Genomic DNA, 18,780 nt, shown 5'->3' on the forward strand with positions numbered 1-18,780 from the left:
TAGGAGTCAGAGGAGGAGGAGGAGGGGCAGGAGGAGGAGGAGGGGGAGGAGGAGGGGGAGGAGGAGGGGGAGGAGGACTGAAAACATCTCATTAATAAAAATCTGTTTTTCTTTTACAATATTGACGCATCAATCAAAGTGCGCAGCGTTAATGGATCACCGTCTGTCCGAGTCGATCCGCAGAAACCTCGATTCTCAACTCATTAACAATTGTGTGTTTTCACACAGAGGCTGCTGTTGAAACGTCCTGTCTGTGATCACAGACTGAGACAGTTTTCATTCTTGATTCATTTTTTATAGATTTTATAGATTTTTTTTTTTTAACCGTTTTTATTCCTCGGCGCCGGCGACAGTCAGAGCGGCAGCCATGTTGTTTTCAGGCTGTACGTCCGTCTCGTTCTCGTGGACACGATATCTCAGTGACGCCTTGGAGAAAGTTCTTCAGATTTGGCACAAACATTCACAGGGACTCAAGGGTGAACTCAATCGATTTTGGGGGTCAAAGGTCAGAGGTCAAGGTGTGAGGCGTGGTGACCTCACAACATTAGGTTTTGGCCTCTTGAACGCGATATCTCGAGAATTCCTCCAGAGAATCCCTTCAAATTTGGCACAAACGTTCATCTGGACTCAAGGACGAACTGATTAGACTTTGGTGGTCAAAGGTCAAAAATGGAAAAGCTTTTATAAACTTATAAATATGGTGGATCAGTGAAGACAGAGGATTGTTTCTGACAGAGAGTCTGTTAGATAAAAACAAAGATGGAGGACTGAGAGGGACGATTAGGAACTGTTGAAACAAGAGAATCTGAGAGAGAGAGAAGAAGAAGAAACACACACACACACACACACACACACACTTTAAAACATGAATTGGAGCGTGGTGGAGCTCAGGGAGCCATTGGATAGCATGAGAGTGGGCAGCACAGAGGGGCATTGTAGGACTCTCAGCTGCACAGTGGCACTGGTTCAAACACACACACACACACACACACACACACACACACATTCATACTGTGCCGTACAGACACACAATAAACACACAGAATTACAAATTGTGTTTGGAGAGATTTTGTGGACGAGCAGTGAGACACAAATCGTACAAGTGTTAATCAAACACACACACACACACACACACACACACACACACACACACACACACAACCACTCACATATAATTATGAATTGTAAAAGCATTAATTATGCTGATGCACATTCAGATAAGTGATCGCAGCAGTAACTGTTCAGACCTGTGACACTGTGAACAGAATATACTGTATAAATGTAGAATAATGTCTAATAAACACATCCTGATGCAGACTTTACATCCTTGTGGTTGCATGTGTGAAGTGAATGAAACTGATTCTGTGTTTAGAAACAGGAAGTGAAGAGTTTTTTGTCGATAGAAAACCACCTCCTTAAACCTGAGGGCTTGTCGTTCACTAAAATCTTTGTTCCTCATCTACTGAAGCAGGTAGAAACATGAAATAAAAACCATGTGAGAGCTTAAAACTCTGACTTTCATTGTAAGTCTCTGCTTTTTCCTTGGACATAGTATATGTCTGGAAAAACAAGCACATTTCTAAACATCTTTCAGTTCAGTTGTTCTTTTTTGTTTTAACATTTATATTTTTTTTTCAAACGTTGATGGACATTAAAGTAAAGCCAGTGATTTACAATAAAAAGCCAAAGGTTTAAGGTCTCAAATGGTTTTTATTCCATGTCTCTGTCTGCTTCAGAGGCTGAGAAATAAAGGTTAATCATCAGGTGAATCTCTACCTGTCCGGTCTTCGTGGGTTAGGTTAAGTTGTGTCGGGATGTTGGGAACCTCTTTGTTTAAGTCATTTGGGCACAGAAATTACCAAGTCATATTATTACCAAGTCACACGGTGCTTTGAATGGAGTCGCCGTCCACCTTGTTTCCATACAGTCAAATGGAGCTCAGAAGTCCTGCAGCGCTTGAAGTAAACAGAGGCCGGTTTCAAAAAGATGTCTCAGACTGTTTCACACAAATAAAAAAATAAACTCCAGGCTGACTCAGGCCTAAGACCAATGTTACCGTGGTAACAATCAATGACAATTGCGCCGAGTAACAACAAAAAAACATGGAAAACACAGCTCAGAATTTGTGGTTTGCTAACATTGCTATCACTGTTTTGAGTTTTCCGTCCGTCCCATTGTTGTGAACACGATATCTCGAGAACTCCTCGAGGAAATCCCTTCAAAATACGGCGCAAATATACACCTGCACTTTAAGATGACCTGATTGGATCTTGGTGGCTAAATGTCAAAAGTCAAGATCACAGTGACTTCACAAACCGTGAGACAGTCAAGAGATAAACTGCTTTGTGCAACGGATGAATTCAGACGTCGTCGATCTGAAGTCTGACTGTTTGTTCTTTCTAAAGTCTGTCTTTATTAGACCAGCGTTTTTCTCCATGCAGCTTGGAAGTAGTTGAAGTTTGTGTCAGAACATTTTACATTTTATTTATTTATTTTCAAACATGTTTTATTGAGCCAAAGAAAATCTTACGTACAGTGAATTTTTTTTACCAGTGCTCTAATAAAAACCAGTGGAATAATAAATGATTGTGAGAAATAAATCAATAAAACCCACAATCACTAATTGTGAACATGAAAGTAAAATCTATCAACATAAAACTCTCACATAAAGACCTCTCTCCTCCCACCACATTAAATCAGTGGAGGTTAATGGGGGCTAAGTACATTTATGAGCTGTTGAGTGACCGATTCAACACCAGCGTTTCTCTCTAGAACTGGATCCATTTAGAATGATTAAACTTTCATTTCATCACATCTAATAAAATTCTGCCTTTTAGAATAAAAACCCTCATATTTGGTTCCACAGGAGTCAGACTGAAGTACAAATGGAAAAACGTATTAAAGCGAGCGGCCGCTGCACTTCAGCTTTCTTTTAATAACCAGAGGGAAGTGATTGTGTGTGCCATAGCTGGGGAACATCTGTTTGTTTTCAGTGCGGATCAGCTGATTGGCTGTTGTCATGTGGTGACCTGTGGTTTTCTTCACCACACACAGTTGCTGCATGTCAACGGTTTTATTTCTAAACATTTACGATCGAACCAAAAGGGATTTTTACCAAAATATTTTCCTTTGAAAGAAATAATCTGCCATAAAATGTGTGGAGCTGAAAACCATAAATTCAGTAATTGTTTAGTTGAATTTGTAGAAGATTGATCTTCTATTTTGATAATCAGTTGAGTAAATTTTGAATTAAATAAACCCAATAAAAGAGCTGCTTCCAACTTCTTAAATATAAGGATTTGTTGCTTTTCTCTGTTTTATATCATTGTAAACTGAATATTTTAGTGTTGAAGGTTTTCTGTTGTTTGGACTTGTGATTTTTTTCCCTGATATTTTATAAATCACAGACGGAATCAATTAATTGAGAAAACAATCAGCAGATAAATTAATATAGACAATAATCATTCGGTGCAGCCATAAAATTGTGCACTACATTCAGCCAAATGTGCCGCAGCGCAGATCTTGGTAAACTGTTGGAGATGTCTCGCAGTTGTCCGACTTGTTCACTGCAAATACGACATTTAAAAATCATTTTCGTGCGAGTGTCTCAGGCTTCATTTAAAGTGTGTGATGTTTCATTGTAATTTTATTTCAGACTAAAGACAAAAGAGGCTGTTTTGGCAGGAAAATGAGCAAATGATCCTGATTCTAATTCAGCATGAAAAGCACCATTACCAGATACAAATATAAGGTTGACTATGAGGTTTTATGCCGTTTTTATTTCCCACATTTTATTCCAAAATGTCCGCCGCAGCGAGGAGCAGACGCCATGATGACTGTGGTTGAATACTGGCTCTGGTTGTGTCTTTTGTTTCCTCTGAGCTCAGCAGAAACAGGTTTGACTTCATCCGTGTTGAACGTTTTGCCAGTAAAATAAAATGTAAAGTGTGTTTCTGTGACACTTTCACCACTTCCTTCACGGGCGATGACGTCGAGCCGTTTGGACATCGAGTGAAGCTTGATTCACTTCCACTGCACAAAATGAAAATAAATATGTTCCTGTGTAAATTGACTCTAATCAGATAACAACATATCAGATGGGATTTTTTTGTTGTTGTCAGGGACACGACTTTAGTTTGACTCTTTGACATTAGAAACTTTTAATGAATAAAAGCCCTCGGGGAGGGAATAATCAGTCTTTCGTAAGATCACATTATGTATAAAAGATCAGCCGGAGTGATATTAATTATCTTTTCGGCTTTATTAGATAGAAAAAAAATCATCTCAGCTTCTCGCTGAGTCGTATGAGCAGAAAGTTCCTGCTGATGGAAGAAGACACACTTCACAGACGAAGCTAAAACAAACGTCTTTTATCTTGGTCCTCTTTGCTCTGGCAGGTTTCCTGGAACATTTCTGATCCTCACAATGATAAAAACACACACACACGCACGCACGCACGCACGCACGCACGCACGCACGCACGCACGCACGCACGCACACGCACGCACGCACGCACGCGCACACACACGCACACACACACACACACACACACACACACACACACACACACACACACAGAGCCAAGATTCTGTCTTTTACCTGAACACAGATTAGAAACATGAAAAGAAATCTCTGAGTAAAGTCCCATGATGACGGTTTAAAGGCTGCAGCAGCAGCACCGGTGAATTAAGATGTTTACTGCTCCTCTCACCACCTTGTGTACTTTATTGTACAGAAGAATATGAGTCATACACGCATCAATTAAAATAAGGGATAAAATCATTATATTATAAGTTTGTCTGCTTGTTTCTGTCGGCACAGTAGAAGATTTCCAGCTGTTGTGGGTTTTAGCAAAGTGAAACATGGAGAGTGGTGCTGATGATTCTCTGGTCGTGTCACCAGTCACTACATTATTATAAAAGTGACAACAACATCTAAAAAGAGACAGAACAATCACCACATTTTGAAGTTTTGAAAGTGACTTTGTGTGTATGTTTTTATTGATTTTGTCTCGTGTCATTTTCTCTTTGATCCTTAAGAACCTAAAGTTTCAGTCCACTTGTATGTAAAGCTTTACGAGCACGAGCCACATGAACTGTAGAAAAATATCACCTCTAGTCTTATTCAGTTAAACAGGTAGTTTTTAGAAAAATAATGTCCATTTCTATTTATAAAAGGCAAAAAACAAAAACAAAAATACTTCTAACTGTAATTCTGGGCCCAGAGAAGAAGCCAATGCAACAGAACTAAACTCCAGCGCCAGCAGACGTGAACACGAGCACAAACTGACCTCACCGACTCAAACATGGGGGAACTGTCAAGGAAATAATCAAACTAGGACTAAAACGCTGCCTCTTCCCATGATGCTGCAGGAACATGGTGCCGTCCAATCAGTCATCAACACTATTTAAGCTGTGACTCCCGCTGGGAACCGTAGTGTCAGATATTACTAAAAAAACAGAAACAGATAAACGTTATTTATTCGTGTGTGTGAATTTTGAGTGTCATGCTAAAAGAGTTCCCATCATGCCTTTGGTTCAGTGTGTGGCTTGCTGGTGCTTAACTCCTCTCCCCTCTGTCCCTCCCTCTCAGGTGGCGAAGGACGTGTCCATCCGTCTCCACAGCCAGCTGGACAGCGTGGAGAAGAAGAGGACTCGTCTGGAGAAGGAGAACGAGGAGCTGAGGGTCCGACTGCAGGACCTGGAGGTCGCCAAACAGGTCCTGCAGCAGGAGATCGACAAGGTAAGATCAGAGAGTCCAGACTGTGACCTGTGGAGCCAGCTGCTGAATGCTGGTGCATAAATGAGTTCATGGCTCGGTGAAGAGGCTCCTTTACGGTTCTTTAACAGACGTTCAGAGCTGAATGAAACTGTCACCGGCTGCAGGTTGGAACAGTTTCTAGTGGTGAGAGTTTTCTCAGATGAATTTAGTTTATAGAGTCTTCTCCAGTTTTCTCCAAAGTGAAGATCTCAGCTAAACACTGCGGTTCAGGCAGATCCTTATTCATCCAGTCGTCTTTGAAGGAAACTGTGTTTACTGAGCTCACTTTGCCTCAGTAGAGCCCGTCTCTGTTTTTATCTGGTGTTGACTTTGTTTCTGTCACTCTGCTGCCGCTCCAGAGACTTTTCTGTTACAGGAAGTGTGTAGTCAGTAAAGCACTGCAATGAAAGGGAAGACTTAAATTTGATGTCGGGGTGAGCTTAAGTGAAAATAAACAAAGCAGAGTTGGCGTTGCGTTCCCTTTTTCCAAAATGAAATAAATAAAGACAAATTGATGTTGCAGCCTTCACTGTGGGCGAACCGAGACGGACTCTCCTGAAGTGAGTGAAAAGCAGAAAATGAAGCCTTGTCGTTCTGCCCATTGTCTCTTTTCCCTGATGCCTGATGGTCTGATGGTCATGGCCTTGGCCCAGGACCAGGCCCCTGATGTGGGTCAGGCTTGGATGGATGGCTGGGCTGCTGGCAGGGGATGTGGGTCTGTCTGCTCCGGTCTGGCTGAACTGTGTGTTCCCTCGATACAATTGCCAGTTTAGTGTCGAGGGACGGCCGGGACGCTCGATGTGTCACGCTGCTGACTTTACAGCAGCTGGTTTCTCTGAGTAAACTACTTTGTTGTCCTTCTTGTTCATCGGCGAGTGTGAAATGGAGTGTGTGACAGATTGGAGATACTTCACTCCCTCCTTTAACTGTGTTGTGTTGATAGTCTTGTCTCACGCTCATTACAAAGAATCCTCTTTTTACGAGAGTTAAACTTCCTTCAGACACTTTTTAAACTCAAAAAATCCTCTGCTGTGATTCATGTTTAGTTTCATGTTTTCACACATAAAAACTGGGTCTGAAGCTCGTCTCCTCTCACTTCCTGGTTGAGAAATCTGGATCAGGCCTTGAGCCCCGCCCACCACCTGCTTGCTCCAGGTGGACAAGTGAAAGAGCAGCGAGTATCAAGATGGTTAGAGGAGGAAACATCAGAGAGACTCAGCCACATGTTTGAGCCTCAGTCAGACCCAGACTCAGAGGAGTCTGAGACCAGAACCAGAGACTAGCAGACGGGTCAGAACCGTTAGCATAGTTAGCATCTTCTTATTTGTTCATGTTGTTTGTTAGCTTGTAACTGACAGTGGCTGACACAGTGTTAGCAGTTGTGCTAATGCTAACTCTCTCTCTCTGCACTGACAAGGTTTCAGGTGTATTTAGCCCCGCCCCCACAAGCTGACAGGATTGGTTCCTTAGGGTTGTGACGTATTAAACCTTGAATCTGTGTTTATGAGACTGTCATTGGTTCACTGCAGTTCAAGGTGGAAACACTCAGTCATGGTGTTGATGATTATTTCATCATCATCTGTCTTGTATTGTATAAAAACATCATGTGGACGTTAACGAGGTCAAACACTGGATTGATTTTCATCAGACGAAGTATTAACCTGCAAAAAGGATTTTAATGTTGCAGATGGTTGAAGTTCTCACCTGTTTCTTTTTATCAGCTGGTGGATTGTATCACATGTTTTGCATTGCTGGTTGCAGAATATTTTTCCCCACTGTCACTTAATGCTTAATGCTCTTTGGGAGTTGTAGTCGACTTCTGCCATTCATTTTCTATACACAAAGGGTTGCCGTGTCTTTTTTTTTTTTTAAATCAAAGATATTTTTAACACAGTTCCTCATTTGTTGTTCTGATGATTCAGCATCAATCTGAGTCTTGAACACTGTCTGTGCACAGAATGAACAAGGCTTAAACGTGTAGAGGCCTGGAAGCTCAAAATAATTCCCATATAATAATTTCCCATATGTGAAGAGTATGAGTAGAAGTCTTTAGCCCGCAGACTGGCCAGATGCCTGCCATGCTGAGGGGCTCTCTGTCTGTTTGCTGGCGGCCTGAGTAACATGGTTTCATAAGCTGTGTTTGGGTCTGTTGTGTTGAGTTATGCTAACCCTGCAGAGAGGGGGATTCTTCACATAGCTGATATGATTCATGGAACCCGTGTGTGTGTGTGTGTGTGTGTGTGTGTGTGTGTGTGTGTGTGTGTGTGTGTGTGTGTGTGTGCGCCCGCGCGCTCAAACACACAGGAATGTCTCACCTTTGATCATACAGAATCAATGAGAGAATTCAAGCTGGACAAAATGAAGGTGAGATGAGAAAAACGCTTTTGGAGAGAGAGAGATCAAGTTACAAGAATATAGATATATATAAAGCAGACTGGACACAAAAGGCATTTAAGCACATAGACAACGGAGGCTTTGGTGATTCACAGGTGTAGAGCAGGTTTGTGAATTATTGATTGTGTTGTGGTGGCGGCTGCAGCTTCCAGTCTGGACTGATATTGATGTTCTTGAAAAAGCAGAGGGGGTGAGACCTTTTTCTGTGCTGCTGGAGGTTTTCAATATTTTACTGTGAAGTGCAGAAGGCTCAGTCTCTGCAAACCAAACAGGTCCTACTCTTTCATACAGGAAGTGAGGCCGCGCCGATCATCTCAGTGTGAAACAACACAAACAAACGCAGCTCTCTGTCTCTACAGAGCTGATGCTGTAGGTAAAGATATTGCTAGCTTAGTGTGCTATGCATTTTTATTATGAAATACAACTTCTCAGCTCTTTCCACTTAATCTGCATATGTTAATGAACTGCTGATGCTAATATGTCACTGTCACCTCAGCTGTAGCTAATAGAAGCTAAAGCTAAACTGTATGTTAGCACATTATTAGCAACGTGTTAGTGACTTCTGTAGCCTACACTTGCGTTTGGTGTTTGTATGCTAATATTAGCTGCATTTACCTCCTTGTTTACAGGACTTTACTTCACAGAATAATGTGAACCAAAGGTTAAAAAAACTAAACATTTAGATTATTATGAGCTGAAAATAAATTTTTAACTTAAGAAAAACAATGTCAGCCGTGCTCATCGAATTAAAAAGCGTGTTACCAACTTACTCCCGTTAAAATTATCATCATGAATTCAAGCAAAGCATTTAAAAAAATTTTTTTTCCAAAAGACATCACGTGTTTCCTCTGATACCATGGCAAACTTCATACAAGTTACAGCGCCATTATTAGCCGTTAGCCTCCAGTAACCAGAGACTAGCACACACTTAAAAAGAGCAAGTTAACTTTAGTTGCCATTTTTAAATTCATTCATTAAATTAAATAGACACAACTCAATTCTTAAGTAAACTTAACCAGTGGATATAAAGTCAACAGAACTTAAAACGTGTTTAACAGCCCAAATTAAACAGAAATATACATTTTATTAAACAAGAAAGAAGCATCATTGTGTACAAACACTGTTAGCTGGGTGAGTTAGCTAAATGCTAGTCTACGTTGCTATTGTTTTTGTTGTAGGCCTATGTGTGCAGTGTTAGCTATCTGTTATTGTCTGAGAGAATGTCAATGTATTTATCTCACTCTGCTCTCAGGCCAACACACTCCTCTGTTGTTTACCAATCTGTGAGTAAACAAACAAACAACACAAACAAACAAACAAACAACACAAACAACACAAACAGACAAGGAGAAGGGAGACGTCGCCTCTCTTCTTAATTTTCTCTATATTCTCCTTTTCTCCCGTCCCTCCCTGACAGACTGACACCACCTCCCCCAGCCTCCATCCCTCCCTCGCTCCCTCCATCTCATTCTCCCCATTTATTATCACCTTCCATTCTCCCTCCCTCCCTCCCTCCTGCTGCTCCCATAGAGACTCAGAGGAATGCTGATGCGAGGATTTTTTTTTTTTTTATCCCGTCTCCCTCCGTCTGTCCTCCTCCTCCTCCTCCTCCCTCTCGTGTCCTCCCCCTCTTGGATCGCCGTCTCCCTCCTCCATGTCAAAGCCTTTACTCCCTCTCTCACTCATACCTCTCCATTTTTGTCTCTCTCTCTCTTTTTTCCCTCCCTCCCATCCCTCTGTAAAACCATCGATCCATTCCAGCTGTTTGACCTTTGGAGGAGGCAAGGTGGGATTTGATGAAGACAGGAATATTGGGTTAGAGTCACAGAAGGATGTAGGTTAGGATGTATAGAAGGTGGTCAGGGAGGATGGAGAGGGTGTGTCCTCTCCAGGTGTTTTGTCATCTGAAGGTGAGGAGGCTTGACGAGGGGGAAGGAGTGATGGAAGGGAGAGAGGAAGAAAGGATGGTGTGGCAGATAAAATAAACAGAAACATCTTCTGAATCTTCTTTGTTTACGTCTTGTCAACAGAGTGAACTGGCTGCTGGATCTCTATTTTCCTCCCGGCCTCAATCATGTGTGTCGCTGGATTTCAGTGTTTCTGTTTCATTCAGGTTTGAGTGAACTGTTGAACACGGTGTCCCTTCACCCTGTGAATGAATGAATGAATGAATGAATGAATGAATGTGTGATGGACAGCCAGAGGAGTGGTGGAGCAGAGTGGAGGGTAATGAAAGTTCGGTCACACTGGTGCCCATCAGGGGACGATAAGCAGAATAAATGAACAGCTTTGACCTTGTGAGGCTGGATGGAACGATGGATCAAAGAGTGATGTGAAAATGTGAAAATAAAGATGTACGTCGCCTCACAGTGGGCTGCTCCGCCGTCGCCATCTTGGCAGTGTCTGACTCCGCCCCTAACTCCCAGCTAATCCAAAAATGGGCAAAGAGGAGGGGCATGTGTGGAGCTGAGACTGCAGAGTTTATGACACTAGCTAAGTTTTGGCAACTATGCGTCATCTTCAGCTCTTAAAAAATAAGCCAATTATCCATCGAATCAAATAATAATAATATTATTATATTCAGGCAGAGAGGAATGAGGCAGGTGTTAACAAGATTGTTAGTAAAAAAAAAAAATTCCAATTCAATCAGGTGAATAAACACGTATTCTTCAGCTAGTGCAGCTAAACAACAGCTAATTGTGTAGCTAGTATTCTAGCACGTGTGTTTTCTGCAGCTGTACATTAACTCCCATCGCTCCTCCTCACTGTTGTCGTCTCGCTGGAGAAGAAGCGCCGCACTTCCCTTTCAGACGCTCGCACTGAGGCGAGCTGCAGATCTGCTGAACGCTGCTGCTCTGCTACCAGCCTCAGTCCTGGAGCTTCTTTGTTCGCACGCTGCAACACAAGCTGACCAGAAAGGCTTTTTTATTCCAGCTGTGGCCACACCGCCTCAAGGTGACTGTGCACAAAGGAGTAAGAGAGAGATGGAGAGGGTAAAAGAAGGAAGAGGTAGACAGATGGAGGAAGGTGAAGTGGAGGGATACAAAGGCTGGTCGGTCGGTTGAACAAGAGTAATTCTCCTGAGAAACAGAGAAAGGTAAAGACACGGGAGGAAAACAAAGAAATTAGGCAAAGCAGAACAAAGAAGGAAGAGAGAGAGAGAGGAGGAAATTATACAGTGTAGAGAGAGAGAGGGAAAAGAAAGGTAGAGAAGAGGGACTGTACCATGTGGGGTCCTGGTAGGAGGGCTGGTCGACGACGAGATAACGGCTTTAATTGGAAAAAAAATACTCAGTGACTGAAGAGAAAATATATATATATATATATATATATATATATATCTCTGCATGTGTTTAAATCCTTTAAAGGTCATTCGGCAGGAGGTTTCTTTCTTTCTTTCTTTCTTTCTTTCTTTCTTTCTCTCTCTCTCTCTCTCTGTGAGAACAGGGTTATGTAGAATGAGTCCATTGAGGATGATAAGGTCACTCTGTCGTTGTGGCAACACACGTATATAAAACGGACACTTTTATGTTTGTTCACAAGATCTTCCCACGAAGCTGCTGTGAAGAACATGGACGTATAAAAGACACCGTCTCCAAAACCCCATTAACGTCCAGCGACAGTGTTTTTATTCCTCCACGTCGGCGACAGTCAGAGTCAGAGACATGTTGTTTTCAGGTCGTCCGTCTCATTCTCGTGGACACGATATCTCAGTAACGCCTCGATGGAACTTCTTCTAATGTGGCACAAACATTCACTAGAACTCAAAGATGAACTGATTAGATCTTGGTGGACAAAGGTCAAAGGTCAAGGTCACTTTGACATCATAATGTTCTGCAAAAACACCTCTGTCCATTATCCAGCGCTGTACCTCAGGAAGTAGAGACTGTGACCATGTTTCCTGACACTCGGCTGGTTGGTGGAGGAAACAGTCGGTTGGTTAACCAGATTGTGAAACTAGTTAGTTATGGTAAGGTAAACACAGATCGTCACTTTTGTTCCAAAACCTTTATTCGCAGCTCTGTGTGGAGATAAAAACTCTTCATCATGAAAGTTCCCGCCTCTCCTCTCTCTTAGGAATTTTTATTTCAGTATTTGTAAAACTTCCGCCGAGCTCAAGAAAAGAGACACTAATGTAGGTGACACTGCTGTCCACTGTAGTGCTGTATATACACTACTTTACTAAAAAAAGACCCACAATGCAATGCTTTGCCTTATTATTAGTGAGTAATTTGTTAATTTACAGCTCGCTATTGAGTAAACCACTGAGTGTTAAGGGAACGGTAAATGAGGAAACAAGCAAGTCATTTAGGACACACACCCTCCCTCTCTCTCTCTCTCTCTCCTTCTCTCTCTCTTTCTCTCTCTCTCTCTCTCCTCTATCTCTCTCTCTCTCCCTCTCTCCTTCTCTCTCTCTTTCTCTCTCTCCCTCTCTCTCTCTCCCTCTCTCTCTCCCTCTCTCTCGTTACTTCTGAAGGAAACTGTTCCCTGTTATTTCTGACTTTCAGGAAGTGCTGCCTATTGTTTGGACCGAGTTGAGGGATGTGGGGCAAAGTTAGCCGGAGACTGAGCAAGAGTGCGTTTGCTAGTGTGTAGTGTGTGTGTGTGTGTGTGTGTGTGTGTGTGTGTGTGTGTGTGTTCTAAAAGCGAAGACAGGGCGTTAACCTGCAGTGTGTTCGTGTACATTCCTACACTGACCTTTTCCACGTGTGTTCCTGCTGCATGTGTGCACAGTTTGCAGTGTGAGTGTGTTTTATGTGCATCAGAATATCAGAGCAGAAAGAGAGAGATAGAGAGAGGGCGAGAGAGATTCAAGGTTTGAAGGTAAAACCAGCAGCTTCAGATTTAAGGCCTCAATTAACCCTTTGAACCTGATTTTGGTTTTCACTCCCTTTATTTACAAGCTTATCGTGACCACAAGTCTCAGCTCGTCACGCCATGTATCATTAATGTCAGGTAGGTTGTGCTACACAGCTTCCATCATTCAGATTCAGAGGTTTCGAATGTCTTGAAACTCGTTTAAAAGACCTTAGAGAAAGTTATTTGTGCTGCATTAGTTCAGTGAAAGTATTAACACTGTCATTCATTATCATGTTGTATTCACCACTGGTAGTCCAGGCTGATGAGAGCCAATCAGGAGAGACCGTGGCTGTGACCTCATCGTTTACAGAGTTCACTTCATCTCACCTGGCTTATCACAGCTCTGTCGTTCATTGGTCAGTCTTTTTTCCTCGTGGTTTGTCTCAGGCCGACGGGACACGAGGAAAAGCTGAGGTTTGTCTGCAGGGAAACCAGCGTTGTTAAATGGGTCAGAGCATCAAAGCAGCCCCGGTTTAAACTCAGCTTTAACTGGGTCAGAGTGATTGATTAGACTGAGGATGGTCTTAGAAGAACAGAGAGGGAAATCAGCCACGTAACACCCCCCCCCCCCCCCCCCCCCCAACTCCACACCAGAGACAAGATGATGTGTGTGTTCAAGAAGACAATCACATGAGGAAAAGTTATTTCTGTTTCTGAGGTTTGAGAGGAAGAAGGAGCAGGAGGATAATCTGATCACTGCACGGTGTAAGTTAATTATTATAGATGGATAGAAGAAGAGAGTGATAGAAGAACAAATATTTAGATAGAGGACGAGCTTGGTGAGAGCAGAGATGGAGAAGGGGCGAGATACAGAGAGAAAACAATAAGAACAGAGGAGGAAGACGAAGAGATGACGAGACAATGAGGAGTGGAGATAAATACAGAATGAGAATGATAAATAAAGATAAAGAAAAGGAGATGATAGAGTGAGAGAGAGGAAGAGGGCATGGGGATGGAAAAGACAACAAAAGATAAAAATAGAGGCATGAACAGAGGAGGGAAAAAACAAGGGAAGATTTTAGAAAAAAGAAAGGAGAGAGGAAGAAAAACAGAAAGAGAAAGAGAAAGAGAGGGAAGACAAAGGGAATTTTGCCAGCAGCGTTTCTGGGTTGACGGGAGCTTCAATGGTACCAGTGGGACAGACAAAGGTTACAAGCACACACACACACACACACACACACACACACACACACACACACACACACACACACACACACACACACACACACAAACACACATCTACACACACACACAGAGTTGTGCATTTGTTCATGTTCACACGATAGCCACACATAACGTTATAGCAGCACACACACTGTAATGTATAGGAGAGCACAGAGTCCTTTGGGGAACCCAAGGCCTTACACACACACACACACACACACACACACACACACACACACAAACACACACACACACACACAGTAGCAGCAGCAGTACAAGGGCAAACCAAAGAATAATATATCACTGTAGTCACTTTATCACTTTCTGAACAGTTAGCATAGTTAGCATCTATAACTCTGTACTGACAAAGTTTCAGGTGTATTTAGCCCCGCCCCCCCGTCCCCACAAGCTGACAGGATTGGTTCCTTAGGGTTGTGACGTATGAAACCTTAAATCTGTGTTTATGAGTCTGTCATTGGTTCACTGCAGTTCAAGGTGGAAACACTCAGTCATGGTGTTGATGATTATTTCATCATCATGTGTCTGTATTATATAAAAACATCATGTGGACGTTAACAAGGTGAAACACTGGATTTTCATCTGTAATACAAAGCACCGCTCTGACCTCCACTTCCTGTCTTTCTCTGTGTTCATAACGGTGTCACACAGATTTATAGAGTTCTTCTCTCCTGAGCTCAGAGGAAGAGCGGCGCTCATAACGCCTCCACGATGTGATGACGCTTTTACATACAGATGATTAGCGCTGTGTCTTTGCCGCTGCCTCGTGTTGACTCGCCTCCCTGCCAATATTTGTGTTAAAACTTTCGACAGTGGGAACATCTCTTAGAGACCTGGAGGGGGTGCAGAGGTAATTTCATGCCTCAGTAGCAGTAACATGAGTCTGTCTGAGGTGCCCCCCCCCCCACCCAGTACTTAAGGGCAGAGAGGTGTTGGAGTCACTGATGGAGACACTGGGAGGTGACTGGGGAGTAAAAAAACACTGTAAAAACACAAGAGGGAAGGACAAGAACAGAGGATTAGGGGGCAGAAAGAGGGAGGAGGGGGGGGGTAAATAGAGGGATGAATGTGTCGAGCATTCGGTGATAGAAACCCTGCTGCAGGGAGGAGATCAACACAAACAGCCCTTTGTCTGTCGTCCACTCACAGCGTCTGATGCTTTAATAGGATTCATTTAGACACAGTGTCACTTAGTTTTTATCAAATTTTTTATCTCAGAGTCGGAGCTGAGATTGATGCTAACCTTTGTCCTGACTGTTTCTTTGATCACTCATGAACCAGACGTTCAGCAGGTTTTTACCAGCAGCTGAATGATCCACAGAGGTTTCCTCCTCTCCACAACAAACACACCAGGGGATTAAAACACAATTCAACAACATACAGAACATAGTTCGAGTTGTGTTTAGACATTTTAAGTTAGAGATTATAACTCTAAAAAATTAATTAATAATCAAAATTGTTGAAAGAATAGAGAGATCATTGTAGAAATAATTAAAAGCTGTTTTCTGACGACGTTCTAAAACAGGCTGTAAAATAAAAGCTCACCTCTAACTGCAGGACACTTTATCTGAGTGCTAATGCGTTACCAGAAGATGACTCTGAACAGCTGCTACATCAGTGTTCACAGGTGTAAATGTCACCTTTTGTTGGAGGCGTGGAACACCGCCCATACATTGACCTTTTATTTTTTTTTACATTTGTATTCCTCTACACCGGCGACAGTCAGAGCAGCAGCCATATTGTTTTCAGGCTGTACGTACGTCTCATTCTTGTGGACACGTTATCTCTATAACGCCTCGAAGGAACTTCTTCAAATTTGGCACAAACATTCATTTTGACTCAAGGATGAACTGATTAGATTTTGGTGGCTAAAGGTCAAAGGTCAAGGTCAGTGTGACCTCAGAAAACACTCTTCAGCCATTACCCAAGACTTACCACAGTAATTATGACAAACTTTCACACTAATGGTTCATATTTTCTCTGACTCTGGATAAACAGGGATGAAACCTGAAACTAGTCCGAGTGGCGGAGGGATACGGCCGCGAGGAGGTGATTCTGGTTACGTCTGAAAAGGTTTGGCAAAACCAAACACTGAAGAGTTTGTCACTGAGACTGAACTTGCACTTTGTCTCAGGTAATGTTACCTGTAGGCGTCCGTCAGCGTTTCAGCTTCAGCCCGGTTGTTATGCCGTCGCTCGAGGACACGTGGACAAACCGCTGCGACTCAAATGCTGTAAAAATGTCAACTATAATTGCTCTTATATTTCCTCTGCAGCAGGTGGGTTGTTGAAGGCCGCCCCTGCTCTCCTCACTGTCACCTGTCACCTCCTTTCAATTGTCACTTAAGTTTATAGAAAAACTCGAGATACACCTGTTTATCCAGTCATAATGGGCTGGTAACTGTTTACATTTGAAGAGGAGGAAGATACATGTTGTTCAATCACTAATACTACTCTAATACCCTGCCTCACCTGAAATCATCCTGTTAACCACACCCAGGTTATATAACCCCGCCCTCTCTCTCCAAACCACTGGGAACAAAGAACCACTGTGAGCTGAAGGACGGACTTTTCAGACCTTTTGTTATTTTATTTGGTTAATATTAAAGCACTTAATTGTTTGGCTCTTGAATGTTTATATGCATTACGTTACATTAGATTCCTGTTTAGTACCCGGAGGGTGGAGGAAACACAAACAGAGGAATGAAGAAAAAAAACAAAGCAGATGGCTGATGGATTCTCTCTCATGCATTTAAAAGCTTTACAGCCATTAAAAGCTGACTGGAGTACAGATTATCTCACCTGTAAGACACGCACACACACACACACACACACACACACACACACACACACACACACACACACACACACACACACACACAGGTTTGTACTATATGTATCCTGTTGTGATAGTGTCTTTAATCCGTACAATATAGATCCAGTTTTGTTCCCTTGAGACTGCATTTGTGTGTGTGTGTGTGTGTGTGTGTGTGTTGCATCAGACCGTGATGCAGAGCAGCTCTCAGCTCATGTATTATACATGAGTGATATGTCCTGATGTCAGTGGTAATCTGCTCATCAGACCATTACAGTGCCACTGTGCCCAGACTCTGCTGTCTGAGACCAGCTACAGCTCAGACCCGGATCCCAAAAGTCAATCGCCCCCTGGTCGCTGGCTGCAGGATAGTTCATAAACCCCGCCCCCTTCCATGTTAGCCAATGAGACATGGGTCAAACTAAAACATCAAAGTACATGACAAATACATTTTTCCCAAACGTGGTCTCGGTCATTTTCAGTAGCTGTTATCACGCTGAATAACAGCTGATGTTCAAATTGTCATGTTCCTGATAAGTTTGGTTTTAATCAGTTCTTTGATTCTATAAAACGAGAGTGTGACATCATGATTGACAGCTGGGATTGAGTCAGATGGGTGTATGTTCGGGAGATGGCAGCGCACGGAATATCTTAGCTTTGTTTACACACAGTGGGAGGAAGTGGAGACGCGGCGGCCATCTTTATTTACTGTTGCCGGTTTAAACTGAAACAGAAGGTTTTTTGTGAATTATTTCATTTGGCAAACCGTCCGACATTAGCCGAGATATTTCAATCGACCAAAGAGGAAACAGTCAGAGTCTCTTGTTTTGAGATTGGATTAATCTCTGAACATTTTGAAAAAGATGTGTAGCTGTGTGTCTCACAACGATCTCTTCAGAGGTGAATCTGCTGCTTCAAAGTTATTTCTGTGACATTAAGCTGTAGGATCAGTGGAAGTGGAAGTGTAGAAAACTTTACACTAATATCACGACGCTGTGAGTAGCCAGATCATTATCATCATTAAATGTTTGCGCAGTAGTGGATTTGAGCACAGACATGGACTCTGTTTCACGGTGACATTTCTGAGTGTTTCTAGTGTCACATGAATGAAGTTCCCTGGATGATTGTTAATCCGCTCAGCCGACTGTGCGGCAGCTTCGGCCCCTCTGCGGCGTCTCTGCTGGTTCCTGGGTGTGGAGCAGATGAAGCGAGGAGGCTTGAGGCGGCCAATAAGGGCGTTTAAATTTTTTAAAAGCACAGAGAGACTTTGAGTTCAACTGCTTTGCACTTTGCTTCTGGTAGATTCTGGTTCATACGACCCTGAAAATCCTCTTCAGCTCCTTTTAGAGTAAAGTTTTGGAACCTTTGCATAACATTAAATTTCTTGAGTCTCATCCTTATAATCAATCAAATCTCCAACATTCAAGTCAGGCTTCTTTCCCGTGCTTCTCCTCCTGGAACTGCTCCACAGTGTCAGACTTACATGAGCTGAAACTCTCCATCCAGCAGGTCATTTGTTCGTCGTGTCGTTCCGTCTTTTATTTCCTGGTTCAAACTCTTGCAGTCGAACTCGTCTCTGAAATCAGACGAGACAAAGGGGCGGATATCCACGCAGTGATTCACGACGCAGAGAGCTCAGCGCCGTGTGGGTGATCCAGACGCGCTCGTTGATTGGTGCTCCCTCTCAGCGCTGGCAGCTCTAACCGCACCACAAGTGTGAAGTATTAAAGTGTGAACGCAGAGTCCCAGCGTTTTCCTCTCTGTCCGCTC

At 42.8% G+C, this 18,780-nt stretch overlaps 1 protein-coding gene across 3 annotated transcripts in view; it reads left to right on the plus strand.

Moving 5' to 3' along the window:
• soga1 (suppressor of glucose, autophagy associated 1) overlaps positions 1 to 18,780 on the plus strand; it is a 103,646-nt gene that overhangs the window by 19,593 nt on the left and 65,273 nt on the right. For all 3 annotated transcript variants that reach the window (XM_056383824.1, XM_056383825.1, XM_056383826.1), the window contains exon 4: positions 5,593 to 5,742. In XM_056383824.1, coding sequence (XP_056239799.1) covers positions 5,593 to 5,742 — 150 coding nt within the window. The remainder of the gene's footprint in view (positions 1 to 5,592; positions 5,743 to 18,780) is intronic.

Source organism: Seriola aureovittata, chromosome 9 (assembly GCF_021018895.1).
Source record: "Seriola aureovittata isolate HTS-2021-v1 ecotype China chromosome 9, ASM2101889v1, whole genome shotgun sequence".
In the NCBI taxonomy this organism is placed as follows: Eukaryota; Metazoa; Chordata; class Actinopteri; order Carangiformes; family Carangidae; genus Seriola; species Seriola aureovittata.